The 27,275-nt window shown below is 35.0% G+C and overlaps 1 protein-coding gene across 2 annotated transcripts in view; it reads left to right on the top strand.

Moving 5' to 3' along the window:
- Positions 1-27,275, top strand: part of TTC21B (tetratricopeptide repeat domain 21B) — a 35,725-nt gene continuing 8,450 nt past the window's right edge. Inside the window, exons 1-24 of one of the 2 annotated variants that reach the window (XM_064660993.1) lie at positions 1-124; positions 353-482; positions 1,446-1,556; positions 2,221-2,387; positions 4,630-4,752; positions 6,184-6,341; positions 6,735-6,819; positions 8,354-8,452; positions 9,023-9,215; positions 10,127-10,224; positions 10,730-10,930; positions 11,750-11,879; positions 12,326-12,483; positions 13,808-14,032; positions 14,772-15,010; positions 15,315-15,387; positions 16,404-16,514; positions 17,412-17,550; positions 19,453-19,559; positions 20,868-21,056; positions 24,090-24,200; positions 25,679-25,760; positions 26,451-26,601; positions 26,986-27,147. In XM_064660993.1, the coding sequence (XP_064517063.1) occupies positions 44-124; positions 353-482; positions 1,446-1,556; positions 2,221-2,387; positions 4,630-4,752; positions 6,184-6,341; positions 6,735-6,819; positions 8,354-8,452; positions 9,023-9,215; positions 10,127-10,224; positions 10,730-10,930; positions 11,750-11,879; positions 12,326-12,483; positions 13,808-14,032; positions 14,772-15,010; positions 15,315-15,387; positions 16,404-16,514; positions 17,412-17,550; positions 19,453-19,559; positions 20,868-21,056; positions 24,090-24,200; positions 25,679-25,760; positions 26,451-26,601; positions 26,986-27,147 (3,323 nt within the window). In that variant the 5' untranslated portion in view covers positions 1-43. The remainder of the gene's footprint in view (positions 125-352; positions 483-1,445; positions 1,557-2,220; positions 2,388-4,629; positions 4,753-6,183; positions 6,342-6,734; positions 6,820-8,353; positions 8,453-9,022; positions 9,216-10,126; positions 10,225-10,729; positions 10,931-11,749; positions 11,880-12,325; positions 12,484-13,807; positions 14,033-14,771; positions 15,011-15,314; positions 15,388-16,403; positions 16,515-17,411; positions 17,551-19,452; positions 19,560-20,867; positions 21,057-24,089; positions 24,201-25,678; positions 25,761-26,450; positions 26,602-26,985; positions 27,148-27,275) is intronic. The other variant, XM_064660992.1, reaches the window with a different exon arrangement.

Here is a 27,275-nt window from a genome sequence, read left to right on the forward strand (position 1 = left end):
TTTTCCTTCCCGTGCCTCTCCCGCCCCCTTCCCGTCCGGGCCAATGGCAGAGCGCTGCCCCCGCCCTTCCGCAGCCCCCCCGCCCTGCCGCTGGGTAGCAACCATGGACGCCGAGGTGCAGCAGGTGGGCGCCGCCGCCGTCCCGCCCCGCCCAAGGGGAAGGAGCGGCTGCGAACGAGGGATGGAGCGGGGAGGGCCCGGTGGAGCCGGGGCAGGAGGGCGAGCGGCTGGGCCGGGCCGGGCCGGGGCGGGGCGGGACGGTCGGCGCGGGGCGGGACGGTCGGCGCGGTGTCCCCGGGGCCGTCCCGGGTGAAGCGATCGCACGAGTGATCCGCGGCCGCTCCCCCCGCAGGCGCTGCTCAATTACTACTGCCAGGAGGGGCAATTCCAGCACGTCCGGGCCGCGGCGGACGAGGCGCTGGGGCGGCTGGGCAGCGACCCCGTGCTGCTCTTCTACCGGGCCTACGGCGCGCTTAGGGCAGGTAATGCTGCTCGTCCTCGCCTCACGGAACTCAGTCTTCAGTCAACTGCGCAGGGAAAAGCAACATTACGGAGTCTGTTTTCCGTGTTGAGGAAGTCACCAATGTATCGTGATCTGTCACCGCTCCTTTCCAGTTTGAATGAAAGTGATCTAGATCACGTAGTGCCAAAGTGAAAAATACGGAGTATTTTTCTTTTTAATGGTTACGTGAACATGGCTCAGGTAAATGGATTCCCTGAAGGGAATTTGAGCTCTACCCAAACGCACAGAACGTTCGATAACAAAGTCATTCCCATGTCCCAGCTAATAGCTCTTCCCTTCAAAGCAGCTGTGTCTAATTCTGTTGTATTCTCTGCCTTGGGGGAGCTGATAGCTAATACCTATTGGGGTAATTTTTGTGTACATTAAACTGTTCTAATGTGTTTATTTAGCTATATTTGTTTTTCAAGGATGTCGCAGAATATAAACAAATAACCCAAAGTGGCAGATGGCTGTAGCAGGGGTCTAGGAAGGTTTGTTGATTTTGAGGTAGTGTATCTGTTCCCAAACTCCCAGATGTTTTTTATTTGTGTTACAATCATATAATTTTTGAAGATATTGTCTATCTTGTTGATGTTCAAAATATTCACATGAGCAGGGCAAAAATCATGGCTCTATAAAGAAATGAGAACAAAAAGAGCTACTCAATGCCCCATATAAAGTAAATAATAAATATGATATTCATCTTTATGGCAGTTGGCAGAACTAGCACATAACTCCTTTCAAGTTCTCTGCATTGAGGTGCTATTTTCTTTCTTGTGTCTGTTTGAAAGACTTGCACAGAGAAGTGAAAATGGATGTGTGAATAATGAACAAAGGCATGGAATTAAAAATAGAGAGGAAAATTTAAGTCAGATCGATGTTTGATGTTGATATTCTTTATCTTGAGAAGCTTTATACCTTATTCTGCAATTGTTTTCACTAGGTGATGTCCAAGAGGGTATTCGACAGTTGGAGTCTCTTAAAAACAAACAGGAGGTGTCACTTTGTACAGTAATGGCTCTGATTTATGCTCATAAAAAGAGCCCTAATCCAGGTATGCTCACTAAAACATGCTGCTTCATGTTTTAAACAGCTCTGTATGAAGGCCTGAGAGTTGTAGGCTAATTCTGCCTAATTTAAAAAGGTATACTCCAGCTTTGTTTCTGACATAGGATTTTTTACTGAATTGAATGACACAAGATGGTAAACAAAAACCAAACCACAAAACTCTGAAGAGTAAGAGTGAACGTTAAAATAAAACACACACACACACAAGTCTGACTTATCCGCCATGATGAACAAATCTTTGAGGGAAAAAATATTGAATCAAGTTTCTTGTGATTCTTGTTCATTCATGTCTGACACTGGTACTTTTAAGCAGAACTGCAATTTAAGAAATCTTTAAAGCCATGCCATTTTTATCTGTCATGTTTCCCTGACCATACAAATCGAGAAAAAGAATTCTGTGAACCTTGGTATTCCTTTCTTCAGTCTGAAAACTGGGACTTTGTCTTCCCATGAGCCGTGTTGATGGGAACCCTCTTCTGCCTTTTCCATCTGTAACTGATAAATATTTTTAGTTGGGAGGGATTGCCTGTGTGTTTATCAATGTACAATAAAGAAAACAGTATTTGCTTTGGAAGATCTTGGCTTATGTGCTGCTCTTTTGTAATATTTTGAGAGGCTATCAACAAGAGCTCTGAACAAAACCTTTTCAGATCGAGACACTATTCTAGAGTTGGATGCAAAATTGAAGGAGCAACGTAAAACAGCAGGACAGAAGGCTCTCTACTATGCTGGCTTGTTTTTGTGGCATCTTGGTCGTGAGGACAAAGCCCGGGAATATGTTGATAGAATGATCAAAATTTCTGGTGGTGGTAAAGAGGTAACTGTTTTCTTCATATGTAAAATATTCATAGGGCCATGTGTACTGTGAAGCTTGACTTATTCCATTAATGCTGTTTGAAGGTTAACTATTTTCTGTTCTAGTACTTTCTTAATTAATGTCATAAATTCTTCTGACACAGCTGAGTAAATTCCCATGATAATTTTTTTCTCCACCAAGTATTTGTTTTCACTTAGTAAATAATAAATAATGGCTTAATAAATGGAAAAAAAAAATCGCTTAATAAATGGAAAGAAATACCCGCTTAAGCTTGATACTGAGCATCATAATTCCTAGCAAAAAAATAAGCGTGATAGTCTCACTAGAGGGAGACATCTGTTTTGAATCTGAAGACTCTAAAATACCCAGAGGATTGGGGATTTAAATTTTCAGCAGTTGTTAAAGGGTACGTTTGCCTAGGGTTCTACTGTTGCTTGTTTTTAGAAATCTCTCTAAGTGTTATATGTAACAATGTCTTTTGCATTTATATACAGACATCAAAATTCACTAGAATCTTTAATCTCTAAAGAGGTTTGTGAAAACTTACTATGTTTTTTCTTTTTAAGGAGGTATCAGCTTTAGCTCAGGCAGAGAAACACAAAAAATTGGGGAGTTTTTGTAGTCCAACATCTTTGAGGGAGAGCTGTCAGAACTGAATGTGTAACTGTTCTCTTAGGACACTAGTATTAAACACAAATGCTGTTTGTGAGTTGTCCCACTGTGTGGGACATTGCTCAATTTGTAATTTATAGTTTTATAGTTGATATAATATTACATGGGCTAGAAATCTGCAACTATTCTAAACATTAATTTCTGACATTACATTATGAATTAAGTAATGGCTTAGCTTTTCACTGATTATTAATTACAACTGGTAGTTATTTTAAATTACCGACTAATTTATACTAATTAAGAAATAATTTATAATGAAGAAATAATTAAGGACACCACAAAGCATTTATATGTTAATTTCTAAGAAAACTAAGGACAGGTCAGTTTGGTGAAATAGCAGTATTTATGACTGCTTATTGAAGTCATAGTAGTTGGTTTTAGTTCTTAAAAATTTGGGAATGTTGCTTAGTAGGAAATATTTCCAGCTGAAGTATTTAATAATATTTGAAATAGGTAATTTATTTTTTTATAGACACCTGCATATAGATGAATAAGTACATTAATATTTAAATATATAGAAAAAATAGTTTTCCTTTTTTTTTACTTTTAGTTATGCTTATCTATTTTTCTAGTTTGACAATACAGAGTTATATGTACTTCAGATTTTTTTAGAGGTTGTTTAGGATGCTTAAACTTGGTGAAATATGATTTGCTTAGTATATACAGTTTGTTTTGATAAGATACTCTGTGTGCTCCTTGTATAGAAGTACGATACCTGCCTTTCTTTAAAAAAATGCTTCAGTATATGAAGTTCAGACAGTTTGTGTTGCATAACAAAATCATGACCCTGATTATTAGCAGTTACAAAATATGTCTCTTCTGCTAACCTTTGAGTTTTAAATACAAGACTCATTTCTTTAAGATACCAAAGAGCTAGTGATATTTTATATTTTAAATTTTTGTTTTGATGGCAGTTATACTTTGGTTAAATAATTCAGCAATTCAAAATAGATTTGATTCGCTTAAGCTATGGTTAATGTCTGGAACACATAAGAGAAATAAAATTCATAATTACAAGTAATAATTTCTTCAATGAAAAGCCACATTTCACCTTTAAAAGTTCTATTTTTTAATTTTTTTTAATAATACTGTTGAAGATTTGGGAAATGTCAGATTTTTTACCTTCATACACAAGTTTTTCTTATTAATCAGAAAGTAGAAGAAAAACCCCAAGTTTCTCACTTTTTTTCAGCACCCATATGTTTCTCTGTGTCTTATATAAGCAAAATCTTAAGTAAACATTGTGCAGAAACGTTTGCGGAAAATATTCTGTCTGTGATCACTTCTGTGAGGTTTTGCTCTGTCTGCTGAGCATGTTAGACTAGTTCAGTGCCACTGGTGTTTTTTTAATCCTATAAGTAAATACACTATTTGTTTAATTTAACGCTGGAATGAATTACTAATGTTTTAGATTATGCTGTAAACTGGTTATAATTATATATATTCTAAGTAATTTACATAGATACTCTTAAACCCTGGTTTATATTTAAGTCACTTCTGCTTATTGTATCTAGTATAATTTTTTTACTGCCTATTTAATGAAGAATTCCAATTTATGTTTTGTTTACAGGGGTTAATTTTGAAAGCATGGCTTGATCTCACCTGTGGGAAGGAAACTCATATTAAAAAAGCTGTGAAATACTTTGATGAAGCACTGCAGGAGGGCAATGATGTTTTTGCACTGCTTGGTAAAGTAAGTTTACTTCACAATTTTAACTCTTCCTGAATGTCATATTAGTTTTGTAGAGTGATTGGAGAGATTCTGAGAAGAGTTGTCTGTAGTGAGCTTGTCCAAGATATAGAAATATAGCTCAGATCATGTAGGTACTTCAGGGTGTGTTAGACACCAATGTAAAAAAGAAAGGTATAGATTAAATACAGTCAGTCTATATGTATATTGAGGTTATGAATTTACTATGTACACAAGAAAACCTTTCTATTCATGTATTTGTATGTACAAAATGAGGTTTCAAATCACCTGAAAATGTAAAAATATGTTTGATCTCTTCCTTTTTGCATGGGACACCTATGCACGTTACAGAATTGCTGTTAGCCATGGCAAAAAAGTAGTAGTTAAACACTGTAGTGTGATCTTTTGTGAACACTGGTTTTTTTTAGTTGTCATTAGTCTGTTACAAGGATTTATTTTGATTATATTTCCTTAAAGGAGTGGTATGAATTGTCTTCTTTACATGTTTTTCTGTTTCAGAGCATATTGGTTTGTTTATATCATAGACATTGTTACTCATTGACTTAATGTTTGTTCTGTATTCTAAAGCTAAAGGCACAAAGAAATTGTTCAATGAATATTAAAAGGATAAAGTTCAGGAGAGCGTCCACAATGGTATCTAGTCAAGTGTGTGTTTGGCTGCATGTGGACCACTGAATTAGATTAACAGTATATGTGAAATTTAGTTACTGCAATTAGGTTTTAGACAGACAGCTATCTTTCTAGGGCTTAAGAGATTAACTCTCAGAAACTACTGTGTTTGAACCATTTCTGTCTTAAAAAGATGAAATAAAATGGCACAAATGGAACATGGTAAGTAAATTTAAAGCATCAAAACAAACCAGGGTTGAAGTCCTGATTTCTACTTGAATTAATTTAAAACTGTGATACTTGACATGAAGTAGTTTTGTATTTAGAGCACTCTGCAAATCACTTTACAGTTTAAAAATTGTTAATTCTGGCAACAACAGTTCCTTGCTGAGTGTGGGTTTTTGCAAGGTATGTGCCTCAGGGCTTGAAAAGATATTTTATTAGTGGGTTGTGTTAAATATCCTAAAATTGTGAGACACTATACAAAGTTGTTTGAAAACTAATAAAACAATTTTATGCTTCAGCTACATCTGTCTTTTACTTGCTTGCAGCTGACTAGTAAGTTGTGAATGCTGCAATGAGCTTTATTACAGAGTGCTCACCCCACATGCACCAGCCTTTACATATCATCTTTTGCTATTGGATTGGTGCAGTATGTCTAGTTCTGGTAGATATTGAGGTAAAGCTATTATGTAAGGAAAGAGTTTTCTCTCACTAGCTCTTTTTCCTGGTTTCTGTATGAAAGAATCTTCTCACCTGTGTGAGTGTACAGGTTGTTGATATGGCTTCCCTTCCTTCCATTAGGCACAGTATTTTGAGGTGCGACAGAATTACTCAGGAGCTCTGGAAATTGTGAACCAGATAATTGCAAACTTCCCGAACTTCATTCCTGCTTTCATAAAGAAAATGAAGCTACAACTAGCCTTGCAGGACTGGGAGCAGACGGTTGAAACAGCGCACAGGTTGAGTATGAAGTAGCACGCCACCAAATTGTTTTTTTCCCATGTTTACACTCTAAGGACTCTTAGAAACAAAAGTGGATAGGTTTCCATTCATTTTTAATGAATCTGAATTAGTTAAATCAGTTTTTTAAAAATAAATGTCAAGTAAATTAGGTTTTATTAGAACCCAGCCTTCCAATTCTGTGAGGATACTACATCAATACGTGAATCCATTTGGGATGGAAGAGGGCCTTTCTTTAGACAGGCGTGGAGTAAGAGCTGTGCTTTCAGTTGAGAGCCATGATGAAAATGACTACACAATACAAGTTATCTGTTCTCATTTTAGGATAAGATAGATGATTGAGCAAAGGTTTTGTTTTGGTTTCTTCACGTTCACTTTTTGTTTGGCTTTAGACTATTGCAGAAAGATGCCCTCAATTTAGAAGCCATAAGAATGGAAGCCCTGCATTATCTGTGCAGGGAAGGAAATATAACTGAGGTGAGTCTTCTTATTAGCAGAATGTTGAGCACAACACAGCTTTTGTAGGGACTAGATGCCACATGCACTGTTGTCTTTATGTCTTCTCCTCATATACTTTTGTCTGGTCCTGTGCTACACTTCTTATCTGCAGAAGGATTATATTCACCTATTCTGACTTGAATGGCTGCTCTAGCTTATTCTTGAGGTGTTTTCTGGATGCCAAGGAAAAGAAAATTTTTAACCCCATCTTTCCAGAAAACAGGTATCAAGTCAAACAGAAGTCTCCACTAGACAGTTAATTGAATCATGTTGATTTGAATCAAAGCAAGCTTTTTTTTGTTTAAATGCTCTTTTGATAAGTTCATAAGTTATTGCAAGTCTTCCATTATTTTTAAGTATTTTATGAATTGAAATAAAGGAAATAATGAGGTCTTGTAGTGATAGATTTTTGGAAGCAGGTCACAGTTAGTTATCAACAGTCTGTGATGTTAGACTGTATACCCTGTGTTTTGTTCACCGTATTTTGACAATTACTGTTTGTTTATTTCAGCTCTAAGAATTCTACGTAGCTTCCTTCTACTTGCAAGATCCTTTTTCTTTTTTTGCACAGGGCCATATGCATGTATTTTGTACATACTGTGCTTGTGCCATTTTTCTGGAAATTTTAAAATACATGGTCTAAATTGTAACCAAAAAAACATTCCATTTTTTTCTCATTATGCAAAAATACTGGTATAATTTACATGGAGATTTAGCAAAAAAAGTGTTTTCAGTGTGTTGTAGGAGTTTTCAAGTTCTAGAAGAAAAGGTATTTTAGGTTGTTTAACATATTTTTAGTTATTTGAAGAACTCAGTCATTTGTCTATTTATAATCAAATTTAAGTTTTACTTAAGCACAGTCATGGGAAATTTGGAGAAACAGTAAGAATTGATGACTCCAGTGAATCTGTCCAGGAAGGAAACTTGCTGGACATGGTAGAGTGTAAACTAAAGATTCTGGAGTAAAATGTCACATGTAACTAAGAGCCAAGTCTAGGAAAAAATTTAAAGGCCTGATTAGATTTAAACATGTTTCAGGTGCCTACATCTAAAATCATATTAAAAAATTCTGTGTACCTGATTATTGTAAGCCCAGAAAATCTCCTTAGGTGTTTTGAGAAACTGATGTTAAAAGTCTGAGTGTCTGGAAGTGCTTTGTTTTTGAGCATGTGTGTCCGTATCACACTGAAGCCCAAACAGGATTCATAGATCAGATTCTTTGAACTGTCTTGCTTTAAGGAACTCTTCTTTTATATCAGACTTAGCTCAAGTCTTTAATCTTTTTTTAGAGCATGGCTAGAAGACACGTAATCTGCGTTATTGTTACTTTACTACTCCAGAGTATTTTCTTAGGAATTCTAAAGTCTTAACTCCTAGCCCTGAAAACCTCTGAATTTATATTTCAAGATATTATTCCATGGTAAAAATGTGAGTAGTTTTTAGTGAAAATTCTTCAGTTGTCCTAATCTGTTAATTCTTTCTATTACTTATTTATATTTCTTTTCTCTCCAAGGCTTCGGCAAGACTGGGAGACCTAATTAAAGCACTGGATAGGTTAGAACCACATAATTCTCAGCTCTTCTGTAAAATGGCTATAGCTTTCAGTAGAACAGTGAGTATGTTATTGTATGCAACTATCTATATATCCTGGTTTTTTTTTTATTTTCTGGTAGGCAGATGTTAAATGTCTTCTAAAAAGTAGAAGATTGCAGACAAATGAAATAGATTAACTCATGTAGCCTTTGGTAACCACATTCAGTATGAATTACAATACCGAAGCCATCTCATTCTAAAAATGGTTTTACTGCCTGCTTTTAAATTAGAAACAGGTTTGCAATGAAAATATTCAGATGTCTACCAGTGATGTTCTTTATGTAGGAAAATGACAAGGTTAATCCCATAGCCTTGAAATGGAAGGTTTCTTTACTCTTTGTATTTATCAGAAATGCTGTTAAGGAAGCATTCAAAGCAACTATCAACTATTCTTTGTTGTATAGCATTGTATATATATGTTTGAATCCATCCCACTTTAAGGTAACTATTTTCATAGAATTAGTACAGATTATATTATTTTTGTACGAGATGATGTTGTCTCAACTGCTGCAGTATGTTCGGTGTGTTTTTCTAATTGAATTTGAAAACTAAGAAAAGCTTAAGGTTTAAAGATTGTTTTTGCCATTAGTGTGGCCGGAACCAGCTCATCCTTCAACATACAAAAACCTTAGTTGAAAGAGCATTTGATTTGGAATCTGACAATGCAGAATTTGCTACTGAACTTGGCTACCAAATGATTTTACAAGAGAAAGTGAAGGAAGCTTTAAAATGGTACAAGACTGCTATGACACTTGATGAAACAAGTGTTTCTGCACTAACTGGTAAGGTCTTATACTTTATTTTACTGAAATGCTTTTTTGATCAAGTTTTCCTGCTACTGCTGCTAGGAAAATCTATAACTGTTAGAACAGCACTGGACTGTACTTCCAGATTCATGTTGTGCTGTCTTCCCAGTAGCAGCAGTTTCTCCTCACTGGATATGTCTTTTGGTCTTACTTTTTAAAAAGTGGATCTTTTCTAACAGAACTCTCAAAGTAATGGTAGGAACAGACATGTGTCTGTATTTTATTTATTTTTTTATTTTATTTCTGTAGTGCCTAGAAAGTGGAGAACTCTTAGGCACTACAAAAATTAAAAAGTCAAGGGCAGTTGATAGAATAAGCTGTCCATATCTACATTTGTGTCCAAATTAGATTGAAAAACATAGTCAAAACATCATACTTTAGATGCATGTTACATGAAAAAAAACCCCCACTTTTTATAAAGTCCCATTGCTATCAAGAAAATGGAAGATAAAATATGTCATATTTGCTTGGCAGGTTTTCCCCTGTATTTTTTTCCCCTTGACTATGCCATTGCCTTAAACAGTATGAAAAATTTAGATGGTAGGAGTGGTTTATGTGTGGTTTTATTTTGATTTCCTTCTTGTACTGGTTCTGAATTTAGAAGCTAAACGTTGTGGTTCTTCTGCTTAGTCTAGAACCAGTTGAAGATTTACTATTTCAAACTGCTTTGTAGCATTGCATATATTAATGTATCAATCATGTATCATCTCCTCTAGGTTTTTCTAGGTATGTAAAATTTGCATTATCATAAGTCTTGATCCATTCTTTCTCATGTCACCACTTTTCATTATGAAGAGGTTGAGGAGAGAAAAAGTTAATTCTGGCATACAAAGCATATGCTTGACTAGGAAGATGAATTGGCAATAAAGTCTTTAAATATGTTACAGGAATCATTCGTTGTCAGTTAATACAAGGACAATTGGAAGACGCAGAGCAGCAGTTGGAGTTTCTTAATGAAATTCAACAGTCTATTGGGAAATCTGGGGTAGGAGAGATCTTTCTTCATTAAAATACTTTGATTACAATCTGAGCTGTGGTCTACTAGCTATTACATGTTCTGTATTTCAGTAACTCGTGCAGAGCATTCCTAATGGAGTACTGTTAAATCTAAGTTTCAGTTTTTCTCCCTATCTGAGCAATGTGTTCCCTAACTTTGCAATGCAAGTCTGTTTGCTTGCAGAGCAAAGCCATCACTGCTTTCCAACAATGCTTTATCTCTGAAGATAAGTTTGAAATGTCAGGGAGATATTAATTATTTTCAGTATTTTGTGCTCAGACAAATTTAGAGGGTCTTGCACAAATTAAAGGAATGAGTCGATATCATAATCATCAGTGTCCTTTACAGTGAATATACTAAATGTCTTACAGTATTCCAAAATATAAAGAAGAAATGGCTAACATTAATAATTATTTAGTATTTTATGAGTAACAGATGAATGTATCTGGAATATGGAGAATGTTTGGGGGTTTTGTGTTTTTTTTTCCTGTAGGAATTATCTTTCTTGCGTGCAGTCCTAGCTATGAAAAAACATAAGAGACAAGAAGAAGTTATTGCCTTATTGAATGATGTTCTGGATACTCACTTTTCATCTTTGCATGGATTTCCTCTTGGTGTGGAATATTTTGAAAAACTAAACCCTGATTTCTTGCTAGAAATTATGAGAGAATACCTTAATTTTTGCCCAGCACAGGTAAGCAGCTGTAGATCTGTCTGAAAATGGGAATTATTTCATTTTGAGACCAGTTAATCAGGAAGCAAAAATATAGGAAATTTTTCCTCTTAAAATGTGAATTTATTTGAAGTAAGAGTGTGTTTTAAGATATTATACCACTATTTAATCAAAGTAATGATAAAAATACATCTCTTGTGATGTGAGCAAATTGCAGTAATAACAGCTGAGGAAACTTGGGATATTTATTTAATGCACTCTGTGTGTATATTTATACTTTCTTAGTATCTCTTAAGAAACTCTAACAATACAGTGAATAGAGGTATCTCATTGTGAAACTACGGTGTTCACACTGAACCCTATTCATGAAATATTTTTGCTGGCTTAGGATATCTTTTCAATATACATATGTTCTTTCTTCATTTCTGTTCATTTTTTGTGTTGGTAATAATCAGTGGAATATCGCCTTTTTGTATTACTTAGGTGGTTAATTTTCTGACTGAATTTTGTGCTAGTTTTGGGAACGTAGAACCTAATAAATTGAATGAGGACCTGACATCTTTAAAGCAGAAGAAACACATTTAAAATTTCTTTAAATAGTAACTTCCTTAAATGGATTATTCTTCTGAAATAGCTGGGAGCTGACTTTTGTCGTTCTGTCATTACTGGATTTCTAGCCTAATTATAGAACCTTTCCATAAATTTGTTTATGTAGAGTTTTAAAATCTTAACAGGCAAACAAGTAGCTTTCCATTGTTATCATCCTACCATCTGTAATAAAATTATAATATTTGAAAGTCTAAAACATCAGTATGATATTTGTTTTTTTTTTACTCCTAGCCTGCAAGTCCTGGTCAGTCTCCTTCACCACTTCTCAAGCACTGTGCTTCTGTTCTTGAAACTGTTGTGAAAACTGTGCCTGGTCTTCAACAAGCTGTCTTTTTAATTGCAAAAGTGAAGTACTTGTCAGGTAATAGTTATATGAGTGGTTAGTTATCCACCTCTTTAGTTTATTAAAGATAAAAAAATAATTTCACACATTTAAATCATAATGAATATTTTCCTTTCACTTCAGAACACTGTGTTACAGCTAAGTGAAGAATATTTGCATTTGCCTTTTTTGTAATTTATATGAAGTATCTTAATTGTAGAGACACATAAATACAGTATTTTTTTATCTATTTCTTCCCAAAAAGTTCACTTTTTGGATGACTTACAGATGGAACAATGGGAAAATATCGTTCCTTTGACCTGCTTTTGATTTCACATCATAACCACATAATGCTTTGTATATGAGTTTAATCATTAAATGCTGACATTTATTTAAAAAAAAAATCGGTAAATAATAAATGTTTTGTATTTAACCTCTGCATTTCATGTCAACTGTTTTTTGCTTTTCCTTTTTTAACTTTCTAGGGGATATTGAAGCAGCCTATAGTAATCTACGTTACTGTCTGGAAAGGAATCCTTCTTATGCAGACGCACACTTACTGATGGCCCAGGTGTATTTGGCTCAAAACAATACTAAACTATGTTCTCAGTCCTTGGAACTTTGTCTAAGTTACAATTTTGAGGTGAGTTGAACAAAAGAAAAAAACCATTTTATTCAATCAGTCATCTGAATTGTATGGTTTTGGATCTAATAATTTTCAACTGAACTTTTTATGACTTCCACTACAAATTTAATATCTAAATGTTGATATGAACGTGGTATCTGAATATTTATCAAAGAAACGACCATAAAGACAAAGCTAATACCGTATTACAACATGCTGAAATTGCTTGAAATACAAAAGAAAGAAATGGCAGCTTTTCCTGAAATCTGTACTTAAATATTAAAAATATATAAACAGAATTTGTCATTTCAGACTAACCTTGCAACAGTCTTTAGAAGCCAACATAGAAGAACTTGAAGAGTCATCCAATATTGTTTCCTGACTTTTTGCACAGATGTACAATTGCTAATGAAAATATGCACAGATACATGAGGGGATCGGAAGGGATCTGTAGTTACCTCTTGACAATTCCTGATGCTTTAAGCACTCTAAGTATTAAAAGACTAGCCATGTGCTATACTGTCTTCCATAAATGTCACATCTTTGTGCATTTTTTTCTGTCCCCTTAGGAGCAAATTTTGTAAATTGAGCACTGTATTAAAAAACATTACTGTTTTGCAGTGGTCCTCACCAGTTTTATTTCATGGGCTAATACGTTGCAGTGTGGGATTTTTGATTTGTTTACATCAGTGGAATTTTATGTAGGATTAACATAGAGTTGAAAACACTTTACACACCACCCATTAAGTCAGAGTTGTGCCAAGTCTCTTGAGACTCCTTAGCTGAAAAGTGACAAACTACCATTTCCTCACAAATATGTTCTCATCTTAGTTTCTTCCTCCAAATGATATAAGAAACCTGAAGACTAATACCTAGTTGGGAGACACTGAGGTGCTTACCACTTCATACACAGTTATATTTCCCTTGCAGATACTTTCTTTTCATGTGAAGTATGTTTTATGAAGGTGGAGAAGTGGCAGGCAGGACTTGTGCTAAATAATGATTGTATAATTCTTTTAATTAATAGCCTGATAAACAGCAGTGTGGGAGATACTTGGAATCCCTTAAAATTCAGTCTAATTTAAAGTAAAACTGCAGGGAATGTTTTTCTATCCCAAAGTCTCATCATATAATAGTTTTTCTTTTTTAATTGAAGACTTACTCGATTGCTAGTTTGCATACTCTGAACATTCTTTTCAGAAGTAAATTACTGAAATAGAAATTGTATATATTTGGAGAAAAAAAGGAATGAAAGCCAATCTTTAAAAAAAAGTCTTGCGAGGGGTTTGAATATTATATATAAAGTAAAATTTGGAAACTCTTTATCTTATATTTTTTGTAGGTGAGAGAACATCCCATTTATCACTTAATTAAGGCCCAAACCCAGAAGAAGATGGGAGAATTGTCAGAAGCTGTTAAAACCTTACAGATGGCAAAGAACTTGCCTGGAATGAGAAAACCTATCGCTTCCTCAAGAACAAAAGGAAAAAGTATTGAAATTGATGCAAGTGATCGTGTGTCTGTATTCCTAGAGTTGGTAGAAGCTCATCGTTTGAATGGAGAACCGGTGAGATGGCAAACTTGTTGAGTTGTAAAACACACCTGAAAACAGCTTCCTCTTCCCATTGACAGAAGAGTCTATTCTCATTAGGTCAGAATAGAACACCATCACTTCTTTTACCAAGAGGACTTACTTGCTTAGTAAAATTTTTAGCATGTGAATATCTGACTAGAGAACTTGTACCTTAAATTGTACAGAGGAGAAAAAAACCCACCTGCTTCCAGGTGCTCAATTTTAAGCCTACAAAAACCCTTTAATGTTCATTTGCTGGGATATAGATTTCCTGTTTTGTGATCAGAATGCTATTAGCAATATTTTTGGATCATATCCAAAAATGTAGCAGCATTGTTACTATCAGCAGTATCTGGATGAACAGTAGGACACTACATATGTTTAAGAATATAAGAGAAGCCATACAGTCATGTAGTCAGGAGGTCATCCTGCTCAAAGCAGGACCTGTTAGAGCAAAGTGCTAAAGACATCATCTAGTTGAAGTTTGAGCATGATTTGTATATATGCAACACAAATGTTCTTTTCTCTGGTAGTTCATATCACATAAACTTTATTTACAAAATAGAGAGGAAAAAACACTATAGCAAATCAAATGGATACTATGGCTTGGGTTTTCTGTGTTTTTTTGGTTGGTTTGTGTAATGCCCTAAATACTCACCGGCTTATGATATCTTTATTTTTGACTGTTCAATAATGGGAAATAAATTAATTCTATTGTTTTTATTGTTTGTAGCATGAAGCTGCTATAGTACTCCAAGATGCCATTAATGAGTTTTCTGGAACTCCTGAGGAACTAAGAGTTGTGATTGCAAATGCAGATCTGGCAATTGCTCAAGGAGATGTTGAACATGCCTTGACTATGCTCCGAAATATTACACCTGAACAGCCTTACTTTGTACAAGCTAAAGAAAAAATGGCAGATATTTATCTTCAGTATAGGAAAAATAAGAAGTTATATGCTGCCTGCTACAGGTAAAAGTTTGTGGTGTGTATATATAGTTTCCTAGATGTTTAATGATAGCATGGTGGGCTCGTTTTTTCTCTCTACTACAATAAATCAGAATTATGTAGTGACATGAATTCATTTGACTAAGTGTGGTAACATTTAAAGGGTAATTGGAATTCTTACTTTAAAAGATCATTCAGATTTTTTTTGCTTTATTTTCAGAAATAAAAACTAAAATCTGCAGAGGATAAAATTGTTGTGCCCTTCTGTTGTTTAGATTCCAGTACTAACATGTTAAATATTGAGCAAGGTTTTGTCTTCTGTTTCCAGTGACCTAGTAGAAAAACTGCCAAGTGCTCATACTTTTCTTCTTCTTGGTGATGCATACATGAATATTCAAGCGGTAAGTGCTTGCAAGAGATGAATGAAGTTGGAGTGTTCGTTGACTTTGTCTAATTGAAACAGTGTGGCATGCTGACTCGATTTGTAATTGGCAAACAGAAACTGCTTTAGGATGTAAAGCAAACAAACAAATTATTAGCTACAATGTAACTTTAAATTCAAAGCAAAACTACTAAAAATGCATTTTTTCTAGAATCTGACCAGGTGAAAGTCAAGGAGGGAATTTTATCTAGAAGGACGCTGACTTAACAATTATCTAGAGTGAGAGCTAAATTAAAATCTGAAAGGAGCTGAAGATGTGTAGAATTGTTCTGAAGTTTAAATGATTCTAGGTTATATAGTTCTCATGCTGATGGTTTTTATTTAAAAGTTTTAAATTATATAGTTCCTATACATTTTTTTACATCCTTTGCTTTCTTGGTGAACTGGAAAATGTTCCTTGGTATTTGTAGAAGACAATGTAGTCAAGTAGACCTAGGAATTTGAAGGATACAGGTGTATATTCATATGTTAAAAGAATAGATTGAGGTAGGACAAGCAACTGATAATTTAGATTACTAATTTGGGGATCTATAAGTGATTAGTGGTTGTTTATTTATTAGTGCTTGTGTATAATTTTCTCCTTAATGAAGAATTATCACACAAAGTAGAATTTGTTTGATCTGCTATAACATGGCTAGAGGAGAGGAATGGATGATCATCCCACAGTAACACATTTGCCTCTTTGTTAACTAGTGACAAATAGTAGTAATAAAATTTCAGTGGAAAAAGAATGAGGTTAATTCAAACTCATTTGTTGCTAAGTTCTCTCTGTATTTTGTTTTAGCATGGAAATGTTAATTTACATGGGCTTTATACTTACTGCAATTTTGTAGTGACCATTCTCTCAGAAGTATTGTACCTTATAAATCAGCAGTACTTGGCAGTCACTCCTGGAGTTGTTACAAGATTTTGTTTTCTTCATATACTTTTTATCTTAATCCTTGACTTACGTGTGTTTATATTTTACTGTTGAAGCCTGATGAAGCCATAGAAGTGTATGAACAGGCCTTGAAGAAAAATCCAAAGGATCCATGTCTAGCAAGTAAAATTGGAAAAGCCCTAATCAAAACACATAACTACTCAAAGGTATTCCATAAGTACTGTATTAGGTTAGTTGGGTGCTGTGTCCGTTATTGTCAACATGTGGGCTTTGCCTGACAGGTTGGGTAGAAGAAATACTCTACTTCACAGTGCTAAACCAGACATTTTATCCTGAAAGTAAGTATGTAGATCCCCTTCACATCATCTTGCCAAAGGCAAAGTTGGTGGACCCACACATTGGTGGATTCAAATCCGTTCAGTTGTAGTTCAGGTGACTTGCAGTTTCTCTGGGTTTGGGCCTGCACTCAAAACCATTGACCCAGTTTTGCTACATCTCCGAGCATTAACACTGAGTAGGATGGTAGTAATAGAAGCTTTAGCTTCTTGTTGTAGGAAAAACAGAAAAAAAAGTTTGGGGAAAACTTGCAGAAGCAAATGATTTTATTTGGGGAACCTCAAGCTACTAGAGAGTGCATTCAAAGTGTGCTTTGTGTTTTCAGTGTTATCATTTTCACTTGCTTCTGTTTAGGTCAATATGGGGAAAATATTTGTCCTTTGTACACACTGAAACAGAACTTTATAACTCCAGTCTAACTGGAATTTACAACTTCAGCAGCTAATGAAAATGCAGTTTAATTGGCAGTGATCCTGTCTAAGATAGAATGTGATAACGTGGTTAACTATGTAAATGCATGCTGATCAAAATGTGGGCTCTAGTTATTCTATTTGTCTTTAATTTGGCATTACATTTTTGGAAGCCTTGACATTGCAACTAAATAGCACTTTTAATATGATATTTATTAGAAATTACTTGGCTACAAGAGAAATAAAGAAAGTAAAGGAAATTCTTAAGCAACACATCATTAAATACCAAAATAACAAGATTGTTGTCTTTAAGGTTTGTCTTTAAATTATACGCAGATTTTTGCGTCTTCCTTTTAGGCAATCAGTTACTATGAGGCTGCACTGAGAAGCGGTGAACAGAATTTCCTTGGCTATGATTTGGCTGAGCTTTTAATGAAACTGAAGCAGTATGAAAAGGCAGAAAAAGTACTTCAGCAAGCTTTGGATCATGAGCCTGGTAGGACTGTTATTAATTCACAGCAAAACGTACAATTTCTACTGTTATTTGTGTTTTCTGCATGATTCTAAGGAGTAAAAGAGTTCCATGCAAACTTCTTTTTGAACTGTTCAACACAGGAGACTATTATGTGTCAAGCACTCTAAACTTCACTTACATTTAAATATGTTTTGCCAGGACTTTTAAACTTCGAATATCTGTGATAAATGAAGTCAGTAATGCAATATCAGAGCTCCACACATGCAAGGTTCTTTCTCTTCTGCACTAACAAATGTTCTGATTCTGAATTGATCAAGTATAGATGAGTCAATCCTGCTGTTAGGGAATGGTTGTTTAGGTGGTAAATACTACCCAGTATCCTGTAGAGCAAAGAGATTGAGCTGGTTGAAGATGTCATTCAGGATCTTCCTTTTACATGTTAGGAATATGAACTTAAAAGCTTAAACTTCTGGATTTTTTTCCCCTTGTTTTTGTTAAAAGGCAATTAAGTTTTAAGCTGTTTAGTTGAGCTATAGCCTTAATTAACGAAATCTTTTTGCAGTGGTTTAATTACATTTGTTAACCTTTGAGGCTATCTGAATACGAAAACAGTATTATCAAGTCTTATTACTAGTCCATTCTGTAAGTTTTTCTTATGTCACTATTTTCCGGGTTTTTTCATGCTTTGCAAGGGAGTGTTGGTTTTCTGTCTTGTTTACTTCTTACTGAAAAAATTCTCCAATTTAATGTTGTATTCCTGTCTTAGTTAAGCCTTTGAGGATCTGGCTAATTTAATAATCATGTTCAAGACAGCTTGATTTTCTAGAGTGGAAAGATAATTAGCAGTAACTACAGTTTGCTCCATGTACTTTAAAATCTTTTCTTCCATCTGAAAATGAAGGGAAAAGTACATAAGCCAATACCCTTTTTGTACGTCTTTTGATATACGCAAATTCTCTATGTGAAAAATGTTTATCTTGGCTGATTGGGAAAATTATTTAACAGTTTAATGTTTTATTTTTTTTTAGAAATGCTAAAATATCCTTAGTTTGCAAAAGAAAAATGAATTACAGGAAATGTACTGGAGGGAATGATCTTACATGGTTGTCTCCATGGTCTAATCTCTGATTTAGAATAGCATGTCACAATTACAGCACCTTGAAGACCAATTTGCTAATAGAGTATAGCTCTACGTACTTATTTTTTAATTTTAATAGAGGCAAAACATAGATTTCCATGGCTTTTTTATTTTAATGTGAAACTGTGCTCAAGATACCATTTTGACAAGAGATTAAAATGAATATAAACCAGGGAGAACTTGTATTCTTCAAATACTAATTTATGTGTATACACTTTAACTATTATTCAAAAGTAACCTGTTGCTTTTTAAGTAGATACTGAAATATTTAGTTAAAATAACTTTGTATTCATGCTTGATTCAGACTCTAGCAAAAGAAATGTAGTTTGAGGTCTGACTAGAAATTTCATCAGTCATACTTTTTGCGTGTACAGTAACACATTGAATCGATTTGGACATTTTTCATTAACTTTGAAGAGGATTTAGACAAGAAATGTCAGGAATGGCTTTATTTCCTGTCCATTTAAATCAAAATATTTTCTCTCCTATTTCTGAGAATGCAAATAGACTAGAGAGTCTCAATTTTTTTGTATTCCTTTTGCATCTTTCAATATCTTTGGCCTTAAATTTCACTTTGTAGTATGTAATGTTTTCTCTGCTCACTACCAGCATACTCTGCCCGCTGTCAAAACACTGCCTCAAATCACAATCCTAAGTAGCTAAGATGGAGCTGTGAGTTTTTCATGTAAGCTCTTGCCTGGAGTATGTGGAGAGCTTCATCTTTCTTTGACTTTACCAGGATCAGTTCTTGCAAGAATAATGTTTTTTTAATGTGATTGTTGCAGTTAATGAATTGTCTTCACTGATGGAAGATGTACATTACCAGGTGCTTCTGGCAAAAATTTACAGCAAAATGGAGAAGATTGACAGAGCTATTGCTTCACTACAACAGGTAAAAGACAGACAAGAAATACCTATAAAAGCTTGCAATGTCCTCATGTTTATCCTTGGTTTCACTTTTATCCCAGATTCAAACCATAATGTTCCTGTGAATGTGGGAATGTGTATATGCCAGGGATAAAGCACCGGTGACTGGTGCAAAATTTGAAATACATAAGGGGCTAGAAAATCTAAGCTTTTTACAAGCAGTATTACCTGAATTTTAAATCAGAATGCAAGCTTTTACTGGAAGCCTGCAGTTGTACTATGCCTTCATTTGTGTGTGGAGCATAGTTTTAGCAGAGCAGGTGAAAATGAAATTGGCCGTGGGGACAGGGATGTTACGTATCTTTAGCTCAGCATTGAACACCATTCATAGAGCAATCTGGAACAGCTTTCATTGGCTACTTGTCATTTTGTTGTACTACTGTTTATTTTAAATAGCAGTAATAAGATCTGTTCGTTCTGGAGTTGAATATTACCACTCAGATGAAGGCTAGAAAGGACAAAGTTGGAAGCTAGAGATTTAATCCCTTAGAAGACACTTTCTCGACACAAAGGTTGAGCAAGAGGTTGGGTCAGTAGATTCTATTCCATTATACCTCCACTCTGTGAAAGTGAAGGTAACAGAGATGGGAAGCCTTGGTAGCATCTTCTGACCAGCAAGAAAAGTAAAGTGTGTAGATTGGTTAGAAATGTAATTGTATGTAAGAGTTAAAAACCTACCGATACTGGTATCTAATCTGTTGTTAAATTCTTACTTCTTTTTTCCTTATAGTGTACCATTTTCTTTCGCAAGTTGACTTTTTTCAACCCAGTTCTCCTTTAGTAAAATTCCCCCTGGAGCAATCTCCTTCTCTTATCTTTTCTTTACTTTCTTAGTTCTTCCAGGTTTCTCACTATATCACACTTCAAAAAACTTTGTCTCTCTCCTTTTGTTTTTGTTGGTTTTGTTACTACCCTCAAAACTGTCCTTCCTAGTACCCATTCACTTTGAAATATTTCCCTGTTGCTTTTCTTTCTGATGCCACATTTATTTACACAAAATCGCTCCTCTATTTTGATCATTTCAGCTGGACTAATTGCTCAGTCATATTACTGTCTCTTAAGCAGGTTTATTCACTTGGTTTTAGAAGTTCTCCCCAGATTTTGCTTTGTGTTTTAGTTCTCCTTCCGTGCTAGGCAAAATGGTAGGGGTGTATGAAGCAGCAAAATAGTGCTTCCTTCTCTTAAAAAAAATTAAGAACACTACTTTAAAGTAGATAATATAAAATTAATTCCTTTTAAAATTTTTGACTGCTCACTGCTCTCCTCACACTAGGCTCGGGAATTACAAGCCAGAGTGCTTAAACAGGCTCAAGTACAACAGCTGGATGCAGTTCCTGCACAGAAGCAGTTAGCAGCTGAAATTTGTGCTGAGATTGCAAAACATTCTACAGCCCAGCGAAACTATGAAAAAGCAATTAAATTTTACAAAGAAGCCCTTGTTCACTGTGAAACCAATAACAAGGTCAGTTCTCCCTCTGACTATTTTGCATTGTTTTTCCATTCAGTTTTTAGATCTCGCAATACATTTTTCCAATTATTCACAGAGTAGAAGTATATTTGCAATTATTTCTGCTTCTTGATATACATAGAGCCTTGAACTTTCTACCCTTCATTGCTTATCATGATAAAATAGTTGTATGTACTAGTAATTTCTGTCTCTTACCCAAATTCCTGACTCAAGTGTTGGTCTGCGAGCACTCGGAGGTGTCCGTTAGGTCATACAGTGGGTCTGTCTTCAGGTACCAGTTTAGTGCGTGTAAGGTATGGTAATAATGGAGATTATTTCAGTCTTTCTTGTTACCTGTCCTCTGGAATGAACTCCCAGTGATTTTGGTCAGTTCAGACAATTTCTGTCTTTTCTGTGTCTGCTTTAGCAGTTTTAGACTTTTATCTAGACTTGGTAGGATTTTGATTTTAGTCACAAAATGTTGCTGTTGTTGAGCAGGGATTTTTACACTGCTTCTCCTCTGCACTGTCTCTTTCCCACAAGTTGATAAATACAGGTAAATTTGAGCTTATTTTTATCCTCCTCTTCCTTCTATTCCTTTCACAGCCTTGGACTTTGGAGATGAGAGGTAGAAGCAGAAGTCTAAGAAATCTGTAATTATAATGAGTGTCAACTCATTATACCCACTCCAAGTGGAGTTTTTTAGCTTAAAAATAAACAAATATAATTTTTATTAATTTTCCATTATTTTCTATCATAATTATGTTATATATTTAGTTGTATGTGAAGACTTCTTATTTTACTGCTTCTTATTGAAGCTGTCACATTCACCAGCTGCTAAATTATCAGCATATCACCTAGTTTTAATACTTGAACTCATGTGTTGTGGTCTTAAGAATCTAGGTCCTTCCTAAAGATACGACTTCAGCATATTTGAGACAGGCTTTCCTCAAGGCATCTTGTAAGAATGATGATGGAGAAGATAAATAAATTAGGACAGGAATAAAAACATCCTTAAAATAGTGACTTCCCTATTCTACCGTTAAGAGCAAGGGGACTGCCTGTCATAGTACAGGTACAGCTATGGCTTTTGTTATCAGTATCAAAGCCTTAATCTTTTACCAGCATGGCATTTCCCTTCAATTCTTGATAAAATCATGCTATTGAGAGATTCTCATTGTTACAAGATGTGCTGTGCTGCTGACATTTGTACTGAGTATCTCTTAGATGCCCTTACTGAAGACTTTTGTTTCAATCCTTCTTCGCTAGCAACACAGAATACAATGACATCTTAGAAAATACAGGTCTGAATTTATGATTAATTACTTGTTGCCTACTTAGAGTACTGAAAGCAAAATACTTTGTTACCCACAATTAGTATAAAGGAGTTATCTCAATTTATTTTTACGGTTTCAGTAGATTTGAACTTGTTTGCGCCCCTTCATTTTTAAAAAACATTGCTAGTACAAGATTGGAATTGAATTCTTTTAGATTACAAAATATAATTTTGAGCTCTTAAACATTCCCCTGTTTCTTGGTGTCTTCAGAGTTTACTTTCCTTAAAATTATATATGGAAATAACGGACATTCCTTTGAAGCTATTTGTACCTTGTTTCATCAGAACAAAACGTCCTGTATTTTAGCCAAAGTAACCCAAAATACATTTGAAATATTGCATTAAACAAATTATTCCGGTAAATGTGAAGAGATTGCTGTCCATGTCTTAAGGGGTTTGTGTTGTGTTGTTTTGTTTTACATAGTTAAATCTGGTAGGTAGTACCCTACCTTTGCTTCACTGACCAGGTAAGAGGCAAAGCAGTGTACAGATGCAAACTTGAAGTGGATCACAGATTGCATCAAGCGCATCATTTCATAGAATCGTTGTTTGTGTTGGAAATGAAAATTTAGAGACCACTTCCAGTCAGTAGAATGTAGTACAGAAGTTCAGCTGAACTGGCTTTTTTCTCTGACCTACTCAAGGCAGGAAGAGTTCTTGACAACAAGGCTGGTTTTTTGTATTCCACTGCGCTGTGCACATAAGAACAGTGGCTTAAAAAAAGCTGTCATAATTAAAGTTCTTACATGCACGTGTTCTCTGTATCATTTCAATGCTTACTCTCCTGCCTTTCTGTTTCAGAATTACGTGGTATGTGTTTGAAAACATAAACAACAGGAAGTAAGAAGAAAACAGTTGTTAAAAACTATGCAGGTAGCCTGCATATCCTGAACAGGATGTTCAAAACACTATTCTGATTCAGGAGTGCCTTTCACAAGTGTAACTAGAGAGAGAATTATGATACAATTATAAATGCCTCTTTTTTGGAAACAAAACACATTTAAAATTAAACAGGAGTGAAATTGCTTACTGTTTGTCTGATCCTAATTTTACTTTGTGATCAGTTTACCTTCTGTTTGCTTCAATGAAAGCTTGATTAAATATGTGGTACCTTGTGTTATAAACTTTCCTGTGGCATTTTATTCAGGATAGTCTATGATGGGACTTCAGCTTTAAGAATGCTTGCTTATGTACATTTCAGTTTGTTAATGTTTGCTCTTTCAGTTTGTTAATGTTTGCTCTATGATTGCTTCTCAGAAATGGATCCACACAGAGTCTTAATGTGGTAGGTTTGGAAATGCAAATAAGAAAACTGTTTGTTGCTTGTACTCCAGAACTAATTGGTGAATGTTAATGAGCTTTTGTTTCTTTCAATGAACTTAAAACTACTTGCACTTAAATTTTTTTCCAAGACCATTATTAGTACCAAAATACTGTAGCCTTCAGAGCAATACTATCTAAGCAGCTCTGTTTTCGATGTACCTCCAGAATATCCCTTGGAAAAAGAAAAGATTTTTCTGTTATAAAGGTGAGGGAAAGAAAATGAATTAAACTAATTGACGAAGAACCCACAGGCAACAATAGAGAAGGCTCTGTCTTTAGGAGAGATACAGTTTTTCCCTGCAGCTCTACAATACCAGGTTGATACTCATAGAACTGAACCAACTTTCTTCATCTTTGAATTACATATGGTTAAATATTTTAATACACAGGCAATGTTGGAACTTGCGCGTTTGTATCTTGCACAAGATGATATTGATGCCTGTCAATATCAGTGTTCCTTACTGCTGAAGAATGACCAAGATAATGAAGCAGCAACGATGGTATGTGCTATTATACTAATCCTGAATCATGTTTTTGAAGTTTGCGTGCCTGTAATATGCTGTATTCATAAATTACTACTTTTAAGAAAGCCTAGAGCTTGTTATTTCAAAACATATGTGAAAAATCTATTACAACTAAATGTTTTTCTGTTTATGCTGGATGATGTTTCAGTATGAAGTTTCTACCAATCATAGCGTTTGCTCTATCTCAATACAAAATGTGTCTTTAAAAGTAGAGGAAAAAGTAGTAGTAGTAAGATTGGCTAAAGTATGGCTAAATGCATGTTCTATTAGCTGTTGACTAATGGTCAGGGAGGGGCCTCTGGTGGTCTAGTGGTTAGAGTGCCTGACTCTCACCACTGCGACCCGGGTTCGATTCCCGGCCCCCTGGGCAGGTGGAGCTCGTCAGCCTTGGTAGGCAATCCACCTAAGAGAAGGTCACTCTAAACAAACCTACATCCTGGGGACCTCACTGCCACTGTCCTAGCTTTGCTCGGCCCCGGCAGATGAACCTCAGGACTAAAGGGTGGGCTCAGTTCAGCGCACGCTGTGTCTCACCTAAAAAATCCACTGCGCAGGCTGGAAGGGTTAATGACCTTTCCCAAAAATCTTCGCTCGCGAAGACTGGCCATTATTATAATGGTCAGGGAAGAAGCTATTTTTCCAGTGCAGTAATATTAAAAAAAGTATTTTAAAAAAGTTCCAAAAGAAAAGAACTATGTTCTTTAGGTCGTTTTACAGCCTCATCCAACCTTAGTTAATCATACTCCTGCTTAACAAGTTTTAATCCTAGCTGCAAGTTTTCTGTCCAGGGCTTGTATACTTCTTGGCTTAAAAGACATCTCAATAGACTGAGCAACTTTTGATTCAACAGATTAGGAGCAAAATTATTTTAAGATAGGAATAATTCATTTTCTTATAGCAGTCTAACATTTGAAATTTATCTTAGTATGGTGCATGAACAGGAGTAATAGCACTCTTAATATATGCTATTAAATCTACTCTATATTAGCTTCCTATCAGTGGAGAGAAGCAGAAATAAAATAATTTGTTTTACTTGCACTGCTGAAGTAGGCTGCCATCTTATTTTGTCCCCCTAACTTTGCTTTTCTATATGCTTAATCTGCATTTTTGGGAAATAAAATTAGGAGTGAAACTATGCAAGGGAAAACAGACATATTTAAAAGCTACAGCAGATTGCTTAATTACTTTTAATTTCCACCTTCCATGAAAAATTGAGATATAAGCCTGTGCCTATTTGTTATTACTCTGTGCGTGTGTACGTAGTGTTTGTTTTCTAAAGAGTAATGAAAAGTCCAATTCAGTTTACTTCTTGTGCAGTTCCTGCAGCACTTTAAAACTATAGTTTTAGCTCCTCACTTCACGTAACCGGAGTTCATTACTTATAATTTTTGTTTTATATTTATATTTTCACAATTTATAATATCTTGTTTTCTCAAAATCGTTCAATATTGTAGATGATGGCTGATCTCATGTTCAGGAAACAAGATTATGAACAAGCGGTTTTTCATTTCCAACAGCTCCTAGAGCGCAAGCCAGGTGAGTATTTAGCAGTAATATTTTTAATTCTTTTGATATATAGTTCTAACAAGAGAGAGAAATAAATATCTAAAATATCTAAATATCTAAAAAAGTTTTTGCTTGATTGAAAGGATAGGTGTTAATTATAATGTAGTGAATACTAGAGCCAAAGACCATTAGTGTATATCAAATTATAAAGATATTGTAGGGGAATGTGAGAAAATTATTCGTCATAGATAAAGCGATTTACTTTGCTGCAATGTAATGTGCATAGTTTACCTTAAGCCAAATACAGCTGGGGTGTTATTTAATTGTTAACCATAAAGCACTTTCTTTTGTGTTTAAGATATTAAGCGCATGAGTACAAAGGTAGCATTTTATTTCAAGACTATTAAAGGAAACGTTTCTTGGAGAGGAATAAGTTTCTTTTTAGCAATTTTCAAATTGTGACCAGAGAGAAAGCTACTAAAAATATTTTAAAATTGTACTATAATCAATGTAAAGCTTTCTAGTGGACTTTGAAAGAAGTCATGAGAGTGCAAAAAATGTTTTTGTTTCTTTTGTCCGTGGTTACTATGTAATATGCCTTATGTATTAAATCATATTTTATTTCCGTATGTGAAAAAATTAAGGCAGGCTCTTCATTTCTTAAGCTATTCATACAGCAAATAACTATAATTACAGTGTCCTAATTATTTGTATATTTAGATAACTATGCAACCCTCTCACGATTAATTGATCTGTTAAGAAGAGCTGGAAAACTAGAAGAAGTCCCAAGATTTCTTTTAATGGCTGAAAAACATTCTTCCAGAACAAAACTTGAACCAGGATTTCACTACTGCAAAGGACTGTATCTTTGGTACTTGCAATTATAATTAAGATAAGGTTTATTTGATTATGTTGTATGTATTTAAATTATCTTTCTTGTCATACATTGTAATTCAGAGGTGCTATGTTGATTACTTAAGGTGCTAGGTTTTGAGGAAAGGTCTCAGTTTCTCTGAATATCTCGGGATATTCTTCCTGGTTCAATAATGTAATACTACTTATCTTCACATTTTAGAATTTTGAAGACTATTTTTAGTTTGCAAAAACAAGTTCCTTGCAATAGTACGTGTGCTGTTCAAACTTTGCGTTATCAGTGTAAGTGGTTTGTCTGTTTTTAAATACTTCGGTTTCTTCTTGGGATTTGGAACAGCAAATTTTACTTGGCCAGGTTTAACTATTTTAATTCTTGGTGTAGGTATATAGGGGAACCAAATGATGCACTCCGGCATTTTAATAAAGCTCGAAAGGACAGTGACTGGGGACAGAATGCAGTCTACAACATGATTGAAATTTGTTTGAACCCAGATAATGAAACGGTGGGCGGAGAAGTCTTTGAAAATCTGGATGCTGACACAGGGTAGGTGAATGAAATGAATAATGCTTGGGTTCTTCTGTCATCCCTTTCCTCTGCTGCCCCTTGATAATGTACTTGATTTAAACTGTTAGAACATTGAGATCATCTAATGCTATGATTATTTTATGTTA

Source organism: Pseudopipra pipra, chromosome 7 (genome assembly GCF_036250125.1).
Source record: "Pseudopipra pipra isolate bDixPip1 chromosome 7, bDixPip1.hap1, whole genome shotgun sequence".
Taxonomy (NCBI): domain Eukaryota; kingdom Metazoa; phylum Chordata; class Aves; order Passeriformes; family Pipridae; genus Pseudopipra; species Pseudopipra pipra.